The 13,850-nt window shown below is 37.7% G+C and overlaps 1 protein-coding gene and 1 long non-coding RNA gene across 2 annotated transcripts in view; both read left to right on the top strand.

The window, feature by feature from the left end:
* The window catches only part of LOC134653613 (uncharacterized), a 381,090-nt gene that overhangs the window by 195,130 nt on the left and 172,110 nt on the right, over positions 1-13,850 (top strand). The gene's annotated exons all lie outside the window — the stretch shown is intronic.
* Positions 157-1,680, top strand: LOC134653301 (venom peptide HsVx1-like). The gene is made up of 3 exons (XM_063508629.1): positions 157-277; positions 782-905; positions 1,568-1,680. The coding sequence occupies exons 1-3, from the start codon at positions 187-189 to the stop codon at positions 1,662-1,664; spliced, it is 312 nt and encodes a 103-aa protein (XP_063364699.1). The 5' UTR covers positions 157-186; the 3' UTR covers positions 1,665-1,680.

The following is a 13,850-nucleotide window of genomic DNA, read 5'->3' as shown; positions in this document are numbered from 1 at the left end:
ATGTATTGGCGCCGAGACGCGCGATTACTAAATAACATGATTTAAATGAAAATCTCAGTCAAAATCATTTTTTTTTTATTTACTCAGTCTATGTTCGAATTGGCCTGATAGTGTGAGTATAAAAAGGAACGTGGTTCCTAATTATCATCATTGTTATTTTGGCTTTGACAGGATTGACTGTTAAAAATGTTGAAGTTAGTTGGTATTTTAGCCTTGGTCACTATGGGTTATGCCGCTCTAGCGATATACCCACCTCAACAAAAACCGGCTGAGTTTGGTAAATTTAATTGATTTTTTTATTTACTTTATATGATATAATAAGACTTTTGGGCAGAGTAGACAGTCGCTTTTCCCAACAGTACCAACACAATTTCTTCTAGTAACTATATATAACTATAATTATAATAAAAGCAACTCTACTCCTTAAGATAATGTAGTTTTCGTCTACAGGGGCCCGTTTCCCAAAAGCTTGTAACTTGTAATACAAGTGAAAGTCCCTTTCTAACAAAAGCTGTCAAAAAGTGACATCCGCTTGTATTACAAGTTACAAGCTTTTGAGAAACGGGCTTTGCGTTTTTCAATCGATTCTCGTGAAATTTGGTGTGCAGGTTCAAGATGTATATATATATACCTAGATTTTTCTTGTCGATTCAGGTTTCGGAAATTTTTCAAAATGGTGTACCTAAAGGGGTTTTCGAGGTGTATAGCTGACAGTCACTATTAGTATAAATATTATTATTGCATATTATGTATAATATATTTTATGAATATAATATTTCAGCGAATCAAGAAGGATGCTACATCGAGGGCCTAAACAGGGTGTTGCCTTACGAAAAACCTTATTATCCAGATCAAAAATGTGAACTGTATACTTGTCAGAGAAACGGAGAAACACGCTGGGAAACGTAAGTTTGAGAAGACTTTTACAAAAAAATATCTACACTGACAATAAAACAAATACTCCATGATAATGAAAAATCAAGTAGGTACTTACTAATAATAGTAATATTTATTTCCCTCACTCACAGAATGTACCAATAATAATGTTGTAATCACTGATCTATTATTTTTTTGTAAAAAAATATGCGACTTAATACGAGATTTGATCCATGAACTAATAAATTAATAATGACTCAAAAACATTCATGGACTGTTTTAAATTCTAGACATGGCCTGTTTAAAATTTACATACAGTTAAGATACATTTTGTATCATAGGTATAACGTTTACTTAATTAAGGTATCTGCCAATATCCGCCAAAGAAGGCCCCGGTTCTTAAGCTTGCCTATTTTCAAAATGTCGTGTGAATGGGTTCAAATTATGCGTCCATGTTCGCTAGTGCCATAGACAAAACTGTACGTTCGTTAAATATAAGAAAAAAAAAACGATGGGCCTTCTTTGACGTAGGTACCTTAAGTGGCCCACTGATTACTAGTTCGCCGGACGATATCAGCCTGTCAGTTGTCACCTTTTGCTTTTAACTGACAGGCCGATATCGTCCGGTGGACCGGTAATCAGTGTGCCCCTTTATATGTTCAAATCGATGACATATTTCATATGTCCACAGTTGCGGGGCTGTCTTTGTCAAGCCAGGATGCAAGAAAACTGAAGTCGACCTCAGTAAGCGCTATCCCGACTGTTGTCCTACTGTAGTGTGCGACTGAGGCTTCGATGTAGCTTGGAAAAATATTTTTTTGTCGAGTATTATAATATTTTTGGATATACATTAACTAAAATTAAAATTAAATTTGTACATTTCATTACCTACATGTGATTCTCTTCAAGATTCCCAGTATAGCGTATATAAATAGTATTTATAATTATTATGCGACGACAACTTCGTTGGAGCTTGAAGAGGGTCGAGTTATATTCGGAGCTGGACTCTGGAGGAGGGCAAGCGAAAACAAGGCGGGCAGCTTCTCAGGTATGAATGAATGAATAAATGATGAATGAATGAATGAATGAATGAATGAATGAATGAATGAATGAATACAGCTGCGAATAAGAGTCACAAGAAGCAATATGTATTGACCCCTTTTTGTGGGTGAAACAGGTGGCAAAATATACTGACCCCGTTGACAACATGCCAATCGCTGCTCGGTAGCGAACGAAACGCAACTGTTACTGTCACACTAATATGGAAGAGTGGTAGAGAGTCACAAAGCGATTCGATGGCGAACCGCAACCGATTGTCACCTTGGCTAGGCCGCCTGGTACGATAGTAGGTTTCCTCATGACCTTTAACAGTGCAGAATGCGAAGTAACTTGTTTTTCACTTGTATTTTCATAACAAAAAGAATTTTAATGAACTTTGTATTAATCCGAAACGTCTGCAAACGAGACTCGTGACTCTGGGACACCCGGATATATCCGGAAGTTCGAGTCTCGCCCGAAACAGTAAGTTTTTCCACTTTCCTTTATTTCTTAGCATTATATCAAACAATTTACCCGAAACTTCACGAACCTCTACAACATATTAATCAGATTCCACCGAGACCCTTCACGGCGTAATCACGCCGCTTGCGTTTATTACGTCAGTGCTCTGCTGGGGGCTTCTTACAGAATTAATAAAATAATAATTGCCTGCTACAACTTTATTTACTTTGTTTAAGATAATTAATAGTCGCTTTTCGGTGAAGGAAAACATCGTGAGGAAACCGGACTAATCCCAATACCTAATTCTTAGTTTGTAATGGGTAACGATGAATGACAAACAAAAACAACCACTAAATGTAAAAAAATAAAAAGTTTGAATAGGTACTTGCATAGTTATTATAAAAAAAACCGGCCAAGTGCGAGTCAGACTCGCGTTCCAAGTGTTCCGTACATTAAGCCCGACTAACGATTGACTGCACATTGTGTATTTTTTTTTCAAAATTTTAGACCCACTAGTTTCGAAGATAAGGGGGGGGGAAGATATCCTAAAATTATAAAAAAAAATATATTTGAGATTCTTACAATGAGCTCTTTCATTTTTATGAACACGATATAGTTTGAAAAACTTAATTTTTTAATTTTCTCATTTACCCCCCAAAAATGGCCTCCATATTTAAAATTCATTTATTTACGTTACACGTCCATCTTTGGGTCACAAATTTACATATGTGTGCCCAATTTCAACTTCATTGGTCCAGTAGTTTCGGAGAAAATAGGCTCTGACAGACGGACGGACAGACAGACAGACGCACGAGTGATCCTATTAGGGCTCCGTTTTTTCCTTTTGAGGTACGGAACCCTAAAAATAGGTGTTGCTAAGTACATATTGGTACTATTTCGTACAAATATAAAATCGAATGATTAAATTCTGTGCAAACCTCAGAAATACTCGTAGTGTAGATATATTAAATCAACTGTAACTTTGTGGTATTCAATAACAACTTTCTTGAAAATAGCAAAATATCGAAGGATTTTTCTAGTAACTAGTTAATAATGTATACCCAGTTTTCAGTGCACTCAACTGCACACACCACAGAGCACATGTAGCACATTTTCAAGTTTCGTAATATCTCCTCTAACAATTATATTCTGCCTTGGAGGATATAATCAAACGGAGACGCCATGTCTGTAATTTTCTGTACAAAACAGTCTGCCGATTTTTGCGGGGGAGGGGAACGTCAAATGTATGCGTAACGTAAAAATAGCCATGTCAGATAAACGTCAGTCCATATACATTGTGTATGACCGTTGGCCGCCTATTTTCGACAGAGGGGAAAGCCTGTTAATGGCTACTCCGTTTAGTTGTATCCTCCAAGTATTCTGCAAAGAGTTTTGGTACACAATAATGTCTTTTGGAATCGTTGTGAAGTTTTGACCAGGGATGTTGCGAATATCCGCATCCGCATCCGCAACCGCGGAACTTCCGCGTTATTTTCAACATCCGCATCTGCATCCACATCCGCATAAAATCGATGCGGATTTAATGCGGATGCGGATGTGGAACAGGTCGGTACAGGAACATAGCATCGGCGTAAGTGCTAGACTGCTAGGTAATTTAGTCATTAGCCAAAAAAACCTATTAGAAATTAGCAGTCAAGCGTGAGTGGGATTTAATGTACGGAACCCTTGGAACGCGAGTCCGACTCGCACTTGTCCGGTTTTTTGAAATAAAAATTACTAAAATGTAATATTTGACGTTTTTTATGTACCTATCTTGACATCCGCATCCGCATCCGCATCCGCGGATGTAAGACTTTAAAAATCCGCATCCGCATCCGCATCCGCGGATGTCAAAAAATCGGCATCCGCAACATCCCTGGTTTTGACCTGCATTCGGAGTTGGTTGGTTTGATAAAGACCTAAGACGCTGGTCCTGGTTTTTGTTCTTATTGAAATGTTTAAACAAGAGGTTCATAATTGATGGGCTCCCCTTTTAATTATAAACAATATTAGCTTTCTGAAGTGCTTTAAGACATTGGATATTAAAACAATATCTATGTTGGAAAATATTCATTTAAAATTTCATATTTGAGCTGTTGTAAGAAATACTAACGTATATACTGCGCGAACAATGTGAAGAGGCTGCGTAGCCAACATGCCAATCGCTTACGCTCCGTAGCGATCGAAACGAAACTGTCACTGTCACACTAATAGGGAAGAGTGATAGAGAGACACAAAGCGATTCGATGGCAAAACGATAGCGATTGTCACCTTGACTAGGCCGCCTGATACTCAGCATGAGTGCTTTAAAAATGGAGCCCTAGGCACTCTGAAACATATCGCGCAGCGAGTGACGAAAAATACATGAGTTAACCCGTAGAATTGGCTCTTTATTTATCGTAAGCTTATACAGCTGAGCAAATATCAGAATTTCTCTATAAAATCCTGATGTAATAAATATTGCCTTATGCCCCCTATAGCCAATAAACCACGCAATAGCTGGAGACATTTGATAATCGAAATAAAAATTCATATCAAAAGGGACGGGCGATCAGTCAAATTCAGGGAACAGGTGTGAAAAAGTGCCCTGTTTTATAAATATGCTAAATAGAACTCTATTTCAATGAAATAAGGGGGAAAATCCTGTATAAGAGGATGGAAAAAAGTGGGAGAGGGATTTGTATCTTGTAATTTTTCATTTTGAAGTGATATTCTTGCTGATATTTTGTTGACAACGTCACTTCATAATTAATATGCTACGTCAGCTTGTACACATACAGACACCTGCGTTAATGTTTTCCGTAATAAATCGATTGAATATAATCACCATTTTGATTTGACCATCGGTGGTTAAAGTTCTATAATGTTGCAAACTAGAAAATAACAACAAAAGTTTTTCTTTGCAGTTCCTAAGTATGTAATCCAGTTATTATAATATTACATGCTCAGGAACATCAAGAAAAAATTTCGGCTCCTCAGAAAGCCCGTCCCCGACATTTCAAATCGCAAAATTTCAAATGGGTTATCCCATTTGATGCAAATGTAAATAGTGCATTCCCGCCGTTTGTTTATTCACGAGACACAAATGACCCGGAGAAATGCATAATGTGTAGAACGGGCTGTTTCATTAAGACAATGGGTTCAAATTGCAGCGGTTAGACAACCTGTCGACGCAAGGATCTAGTTCTAGCGTCTGCAGTGACATGTTTAAAAAAAAAATACGTTTCTTCTCTTCTTCTTTCCATCCTGTTACCCCCTGCTGGGGTGTACCTAGACCTCGAATCTTTTCCTTCCACTTACCTGAACCTTACTTTACGCTTACGTGTGCCTAAATTTAAAAAAACAAGTGTGTGTAAACAGCTTATGTCAACCATCGCGCATCCAATAGGCGTCAAGGCTCAGGGCGACCACCTGGCGCGGTTGCGCCGAGCGGGTGAGCGGGTTAACGAAAAATAGTATGAGCAACGCTGATGACTCCTCTACACGAATGGGCCAGCACCGGCCACTCCAAGGGACGCATTTATGCGCATTTATTCTACCGCATGGCTGCGTCCCTTGGAGTGGCCGGCGCTGGCCCATCGTGTAGAGGAGCCATGACGTGGACGCGTGCGATAGATTTACCTACAACCTACAACAATGGCACCCGCGTGCGTACGCCCGCTCCGTGCACCCGCCGCGCACGGCGTGGCTTTCAAAGATTTTACCGGAACAAAACCAGCACAAAGAACATTTTTAAAAGATGGTCCACCGCTTGTGCCTTACAACGTGCCTAAGTAGACAGGCCGACAAAACAGAGGCATAGTTAATTCCAGGCCCGGAAATAACGGACATTAGTCACCGCGCCCAGGATATATCTGTGACATAATTGTTGATCTTTGCACTGCTGTTAATGCACCTCTAGTCAGCTTAGGTAATGCATGCATGCACCTTTGTACATAAGGAGAAATTACCTTGACTCTGTGTAAACTTAATTTACTAATTAACTACCTTCATAACCTACAATGTATTATAATTATTATATGGCGTGGGATGAACACCCTGCCGATGGCAAGAGGTGCGGTGCTAGAAAGCGGCCGTTGGCATCATATCAAATAATTCTTCAGAAAATTCGTTATTTGTGGAAGTACCTACCTATATACTCTGGCTTTGCGAAACTCGGTAAGCTAAACTAACTGCAGCAGCAGCATGGTTTAGAAGATCAATTCAAACATATATTTTCACATCAAAATGATATCTTAATGATGTCATTTTTTATTAGGTATTCGCCCGTGCGTCACGCTCGCGTCCGGCAAGTCCGAGCGACATGCACGCGAAAATGATAACTAAATGACATCATTTTGATGTTAGAATGTAAGTTCGAATTGGCTTCCAGTTCAAAGTTCGCCGCATTCATTAAATCATGGTTATCTTGCGTCTCGTTATTCCCCAAATTCGTTTGTTTTCACCGAATTTCCTTTGTTTTGCGAGTTGCAGGATTTTATTAGCACGTGCACTAGCGGCTGCCGGGTTTTGATGTTTTCATTCACGTTTAAACCGCAGTTTGTGTCAATATTCTTTTCAAATCACCTATTCGAAAAAGGCGTTTTTCTTCCCTGCTAGGAGGGATCAAAGTGGCACTTTTCTGATCTTTTGTCGTGTCGTCGTCGTGTCGACTACTAAAACGTCGCAGACTATACCAATATTATACCGTTTATCGTCAATATTATACCGTTTCATATAATTTAATAAATTAATAGATACAATTTATTAAATGAATTTAGGTATAACGCACCGCTGTGACGGTTGTTATCGCGGGAAACCATTATACTTTTGATTCATAGTTTATTGTATTGTTAAAGACTTTGTCTGTGAAATCTCATTTGTGCTTCAATAATTAATTATGTTTAAACAACTTGTTTAAACGTGACGATATGCTGGTAAACGTTTTATTTAGGCTTTGAACACACAGAACAGTGCAATTTTTCGAGGCAGAAACTTAAGGTGACAGTCCATTTCCAACCGCAGCTGCACTACTGTTTATTTTACTATGGAAATTGACAGTAACAGCGACGCGTTCAGTACCAGTAGTGCAGCTGCGGTCAGAAATGGAATGTTACCCTTAAACGAACATTGCAAGAAAAAATTATTTTGTTCGTTGAAATCTTGTTTTTAATCTAATTTTGTTTGTGAACAGTTTTGTTGTGAGACATATTAACATTGAATAATTGAATTGAATTGACTGTTGTTTTTTTCCATATTCAGTAGAACAACATCTTTGTACGTAGTCGTACCTATTGCATTGTCATCGGAATTACAGAATAGGGAATATTACGCGAAACTCTGCGTAGGGGACGCCACTACCACAATCAGTCACAATCTAAGGGTCTACCGCAAACGAGAGAGTAGAAAATTTTGTTATCAAACTTCTCTATCATTCTTGCATATTCGAGCGATAAAGAGGCCGATAGCTGAGTTTCGATTTTCGCGTTTCCCGGTAGACCTTTTCTGAACAAACCGCCTTGATGTATTGTCTGTGAAAACTTGTCAAAAATCAGTTTAAGGCACAGTATGTATAAGTTACTCTATGGTTTACGATAGGTGCTAGTGCTGCACTCTGGCGGAAGAACATTGCAGTAATATCCCCTATTACTACAAAATTCAACTGAATCAGATATCGGGAAGTGGTACAAATTAAAGTTACAAGATAATAAGAAAAATATAAAAATACAAATGGCGAACTAATAATGTCTAAATAAGTATAATAAACTATTGATTAAATCATGGTTGACTGCAAAAAGTGCGAGAATTCGAAAAAAAGCGGCCAAGTGCGAGTCGGACTCGCCCATGAAGGGTTCCGTATTTAGGCGATTTATGACGTATTAAAAGAAAACTACTTGCTAGATCTCGTTCAAACTAATTTTCGGTGGAAGTTTACATGGTAATGTACATCATATATTTTTTTTAGTTTTATCATTCTCTTATTTTAGAAGTTAGGGGGGGGGGGACACACATTTTACCACTTTGGAAGTGTCTCTCGCGCAAACTATTCAGTTTCGAAAAAAATGATATTAGGAACCTCAATATCATTTTTGAAGACCTATCCATAGATACCCCACACGTATGGGTTTGATGAAAAAAAAAATTTTGAGTTTCAGTTCGAAGTATGGGGAACCCCAAAAATTAATTGTGTTTTTTCTATTTTTGTGTGAAAATCTTAATGCGGTTCACAGAATACATCTACTTACCAAGTTTCAACAGTATAGTTCTTATAGTTTCGGAGAAAAGTGGCTGTGACATACGGACGGACAGACAGACGGACAGACAGACGGACAGACAGACAGATATGACGAATCTATAAGGGTTCCGTTTTTTGCCATTTGGCTACGGAACCCTAAAAAAAGGTAAATTAACTAATTTACCTGTTTACATTATTTGTACCTATTTAAGTCCACTTTATACAAGTGCGGATTTACCTCTGACCTTGGATATCACGCATATGCTCTATCTCTTTCTACAAGGCGACTCTCGGGAATGCAGAGGAGCTACCGCGAAAACCGAATTTCGCAAATTGCGGGCACTTTTCTCTGTCACTCTAATTACTCCTTCATTAGAGCAAAAGAGAAAGATCCCCGCAATTTGCGAAATTCCGTTTTCGCGGTAGCCCCTCAGCTCTACACTAAATCTCCAGTATTTTTACACGACTGCCCCAAAAAAAGAGTGTATTGTTTTCAGGGTTCATGTTTGTATGTGGGTATGTAAGTTTCTTTATTACACCGTAACAGCTAAGTGCCTGAACCGATTTAGGTGTTTGAGATGTCATTGGAATCCTTACGTCATCCCGAGTAACATAGGCTATGTGACGTCATCACAAAACCAATATGGCGGATTATGCACTGCAAATTGTGCAACCGAAACAAAAATAAAACTTATAAACCTATCGAGTTGGGTATTAAAATAAAGGATTTTGAAAGACGATTCTAAAACTGTACACAAAATATGGTTTAAACTATTCATTTGGTAGGACAAGATTTTACAAAATGTAAGTATAACGCAAAGATAAATGAATTGTCTAAATCTATTGAATGGGATATTAGAAGAAAGGATTTTTTAAGGTGATCATACGAATATATATAAGTTATATGTTTAATTGTATCGTTGGAGAGAAAATACGAAATGTTCTACATCGCGCTAATGACATTTCTCTTTGCAGCTATATACGACAACGTCATACGTGGCGCTTACGTTATTTTCAATTGCGAAAGTGTCAAATACGAAAGCAACGGTTTGAACGATTGACTAGGTGAGCATTTCTCAAAAAAATTGTACATTTCGATCACATCTTAGATTTCTATAAAAATTGGTATGCTGGTAAAGTACATGAAGCTGAACAATATGAACCATATTTCCCAAAATGTCCAAGAAAGTTTGTATGAAACATCCTTTTTTGTTACCAGATTTCCTTACACATTTGGTAACAAAAAGGAATGTTTCATACAAACTTTCTTGGACTCTTTGGGAAATACGGTGGAAATTGTTCAGCTTCATGTACTTTACCAGCATACCAATTTTTATAGAATTAGAAGAATTAATCTAAGATGTGATCGAAATGTACAAATTATTTGAGAAAGGTGCACGCTTTCTGCAGCTTTTCCAAGTTTCTTAATTGCGAAGGCCAAAGGCCGACCTTCGCGTAGGGCCGAAGGCCCAGAGCGTAAGAAAGGTGCACGCTTTCTGTAGATTCCCCAAGAATCTCAATTGCGAAGGCCGAAGGCCGAGCTTCGCGTAGGGCCGAAGGCCCGGAGCTTAAGAAAGGTGCACGCTTTCTGCAGCTCGAAGTATCTTAATTGCGAAGGCCGAAGGCCGAGCTTCGCGCAGGGCCGAAGGCCCGGAGCGTAAGGAAGGTGCACGCTTTCTGCAGCTTTTCCAAGTTTCTTAATTGCGAAGGCCGAAGGCCGACCTTCGCGTAGGGCCGAAGGCCCAGAGCGTAAGAAATGTGCGCGCTTTCTGTAGCTTCCCCAAGATTCTTAATTGCAAAGGCCGAAGGCCGAGCTTCGCGTAGGGCCGAAGGCCCGGAACGTAAGATAGGTGCATGCTTTCTGCAGCTTCCCTAAGTATCTTAATTGCGAAGGCCGAAAGCCAACTAATGGGAAATAATTATGTAGTTGCAGAGATATTAAGCCATAGCACTTTTCAATACATCTGGTTTTTGGGTCCGGCCTATCTAGGTTTTTAAGCACGTTTTATGCTAACATATCAAATATCAACATGATGAAAGCTCCTTGAAGCAACTTAAGTGCCTTAAATCATATAAAAAATGTGATTGGTTTGTATGGTCACTAAAATGTATAAAATAAAATAAATTAATTAAAAATTAAAAAACACGACTGCAGTTTAAAAGCGAACTGAAAAGCTAAAAATAATTTTTAGTTATGTTAGTTACTCAACTTAATGAATGTAAAATATAATATATAAGTGTTCTGTCAGGGTCGTAAACAGCAAACGAAAAAGCTGAGGCTCATTTAGGATCGTGTCTGTACCTGTATATTTTATTTCGATGCAGTCGGGGACCTGTGAATGGGAAAAATTCAATATATCAAGGTCCCCGACTGCATCGAAATAAAATATACAGGTACAGTCACGATCCTAAATGAGCCTAAGCTTTTCCGTTTGCTGTTTACGACCCTGACAGAACACTTATATATTATATTTTACATTCATTAAGTTGAGTAACTAACATAACTAAAAATTATTTTTAGCTTTTCAGTTCGCTTTTAAACTGCAGTCGTGTTTTTTAATTTTTAATTAATTTTTTAAGCTTTTTTTTGACGTGTGTACTGCGCTTTGTGTAGAATAAAACGTAGTATCAGCTTGAAATGGGTCAGTTTTGTTCGAGTTCTGGTGGATTATAGTCGATAAAATGATCAGGCTGTGCTTTTTAATTTTGGTTTCTACGGTATCATATGTATATTCTGCAGTGGCGATATACCCTTACGAGCCTAAGCCAGCGGAGTTTGGTGAGTAAAATTGGGACATCTTTACCCTACATAGTATAAAACAAAGTCGCTTCCCTCTGTCTGTCTGTATGCTTAGATCTTTAAAACTACACAACGGATTTTGATGCGGGTTTTTTTTATAGAGAGAGTGATTCAAGAGGAAGGTTTATGTATAATTTGTTAACCCGTGCGAAGCCGGGACGGGTCGCTAGTATCATAATAAAGTACTCTTTATTTTGTACGACTAGCAGCGGAGAACATCCGGACTTACGAAAGCATTTTTGGCCGAAGCTGAAACGGAGACCTTCGCTAAAGGAGCCCACTGATTATCAGTTCACCGGACGACAACAGCCTGTCAGTTAGAACAAAAAGTTGACAGTTCCGAACAACTGACAGGCTGATATCGTCCGGCGGACTGATAATCAGTGGGCCCCTTAACGCTCGATCAACAATCTGAAACGGAGACCTTCGCTTACGTTCGGTCAACTAATCTACGTGAATTTATATTAATGATCGTCAACATCATTAACATTATTGACTAATAGTATGTGTTATTATTAAATGATGTTTTTCTTTTTTTCAGCGGATCAAGAGGGATGTTATATAAAAGATTTAAATAGGGTGTTGCCATATAACAAACCATACTATCCAAAAGGTGAAAAATCTTGCCTACAATATACATGTCAAACCAATAATCAAATACAATTAGTTTCGTAAGTATACATAATAATATTCATTTTATTATTTCGGTATAACGTTTTTATCTACGCAACAACAACGATATACACATTACGTTGGGTGAGAATACGTACTGACATTGGTTTACAGCAGAGCGAAAAGAAGCAAAAAATTATAATTTCTTTCGATAAGTTTTACATTTAGGAAATATTGAACTTATTTATCATTTCGGCACATATGTTTACTATTTATAGTATACTATACTAATATTGTGAATAAAGTGGTAATAATCATGAAATAAAAGCACTTTTATTATTGCCATATCCGTTTTTGATGAGTAAATGTTAAACGTACAATGTATTATATGACACAAAAGTTTTGGATATGTCACATTTTTGTGATAATTTTCTGTTAACAGAGTGTAATTAATTATCCTGTAGTAAAATGCGGATATGGCACAACATTTTTGAAAAATTTGTTTTTTTTTTAACCGATTAGTGTCAATTATAGCATATTTTTGTGTATCTTTGTAATGTTTTAATATGTATCTTTCTGTGTTATGTCGTGGTATTACCGAATACCAACGTTGGCTTTATAGCTAGCATTATGCTGAGTTGGGTCCATGCACACTTATTGATTTCTTCTTTTCTTGCTGTTGTTGTCTGTACAGTGTACATGTTCGTACATGTTTTGTGATCGTCATGAATAAAAATATTTTATCGTTTTTTAGCTTTATCTAATAAACTGAATTTACAGATGTGGCGTACTAGGCTATCCGGCCAATTGTCATCTAAAGTATGACTACTCCCTTGACTACCCTAAATGTTGCGGAACACTGGTGTGTGACCCGACTACAGAACAACCGACTACAGAAACACCAACTACCGAACCACCAACCACAGTAACGACATCTACCGAAGCAACATGCGTAACTGTCACTGCGGAACCACCTAAAGACCCGATACCGCCGAAGTCGCCCGAAACCCCAAAGGCACCTCAGAAACCGAATGCACTCGAAAGCCCAAAGACTCCGGAAAGTCCAAAAACTCCCAGAACGAAAACGCCAAAATTTCCTAAATCACTGGAAAAACCAGGTGCTAAGAGCTAAGAATCCAGAAGTGGCAGAATCATTTGGACATAAGAAATTTAAACTGCCTGTAGAAAAATACGAATCTTAAAACCATAATTATTATACTATATAGTATCCCTAATATCCCTATATAGGGAGAATATATTATTTGCTAGCTACTACTCGAATAAATTCTATTTCGTTCAATTTTTCATCTTATTTTTTTTATCTTTTCTGTTGGTTTTACCTAGTTCATTTTCAGTTGGTGGAAATTTTGCTGAAATTTTCTTCTGACGACTATCATCGAAAAACAGCAATACAGCATTTTATTTTTACGGATATCGTTATAATTTTAGTAATTTCTGTAGGTAATTGATGTAGGTTTACCATGCCCCATCTTTACCTAACATATTTTATGGTGTTAGTAGGTATATTATGTGTTAGATAGATGCTAGGTGCTTCAGTGGTTACAAATTAATTTCAGGTCAATTCAACCACGGTAGTTATACGAATATCGCATATAGCTTTAGAGCATTCGATAACTCTTGGAAAGATCATGTATTAAATAAATGCTGATATTCTTGTTTTATCGTTTAATCATTGCTTAGATACATACCTACTTTATAATTTTCTACAATCCACATGTCCTATTGACATTAAGGAAATATATAGGTACTAAATCAAACCTAAATTTTAAAGTACCGTGCTGAAAAATGAATTTAGGTACACGGTTCTTACCGATGGTGGTTAGTTTT

This window comes from Cydia amplana, chromosome 13 (assembly GCF_948474715.1).
Source record: "Cydia amplana chromosome 13, ilCydAmpl1.1, whole genome shotgun sequence".
NCBI lineage: Eukaryota > Metazoa > Arthropoda > Insecta > Lepidoptera > Tortricidae > Cydia > Cydia amplana.
The sequence above is the reverse complement of the archived record's forward strand: the minus strand, read 5'-3'. Positions and strand labels throughout refer to the sequence as shown.

Bases quoted from the DNA above. Each gene is read 5' to 3' on its own strand.
- LOC134653301 (XM_063508629.1), top strand. From the start codon at position 187: ATGTTGAAGTTAGTTGGTATTTTAGCCTTGGTCACTATGGGTTATGCC. The intron at 278-781 runs GTAAATTTAATT...ATAATATTTCAG, and splicing joins ACAAAAACCGGCTGAGTTTG to CGAATCAAGAAGGATGCTAC. The intron at 906-1,567 runs GTAAGTTTGAGA...ATATGTCCACAG, and splicing joins GGAGAAACACGCTGGGAAAC to TTGCGGGGCTGTCTTTGTCA.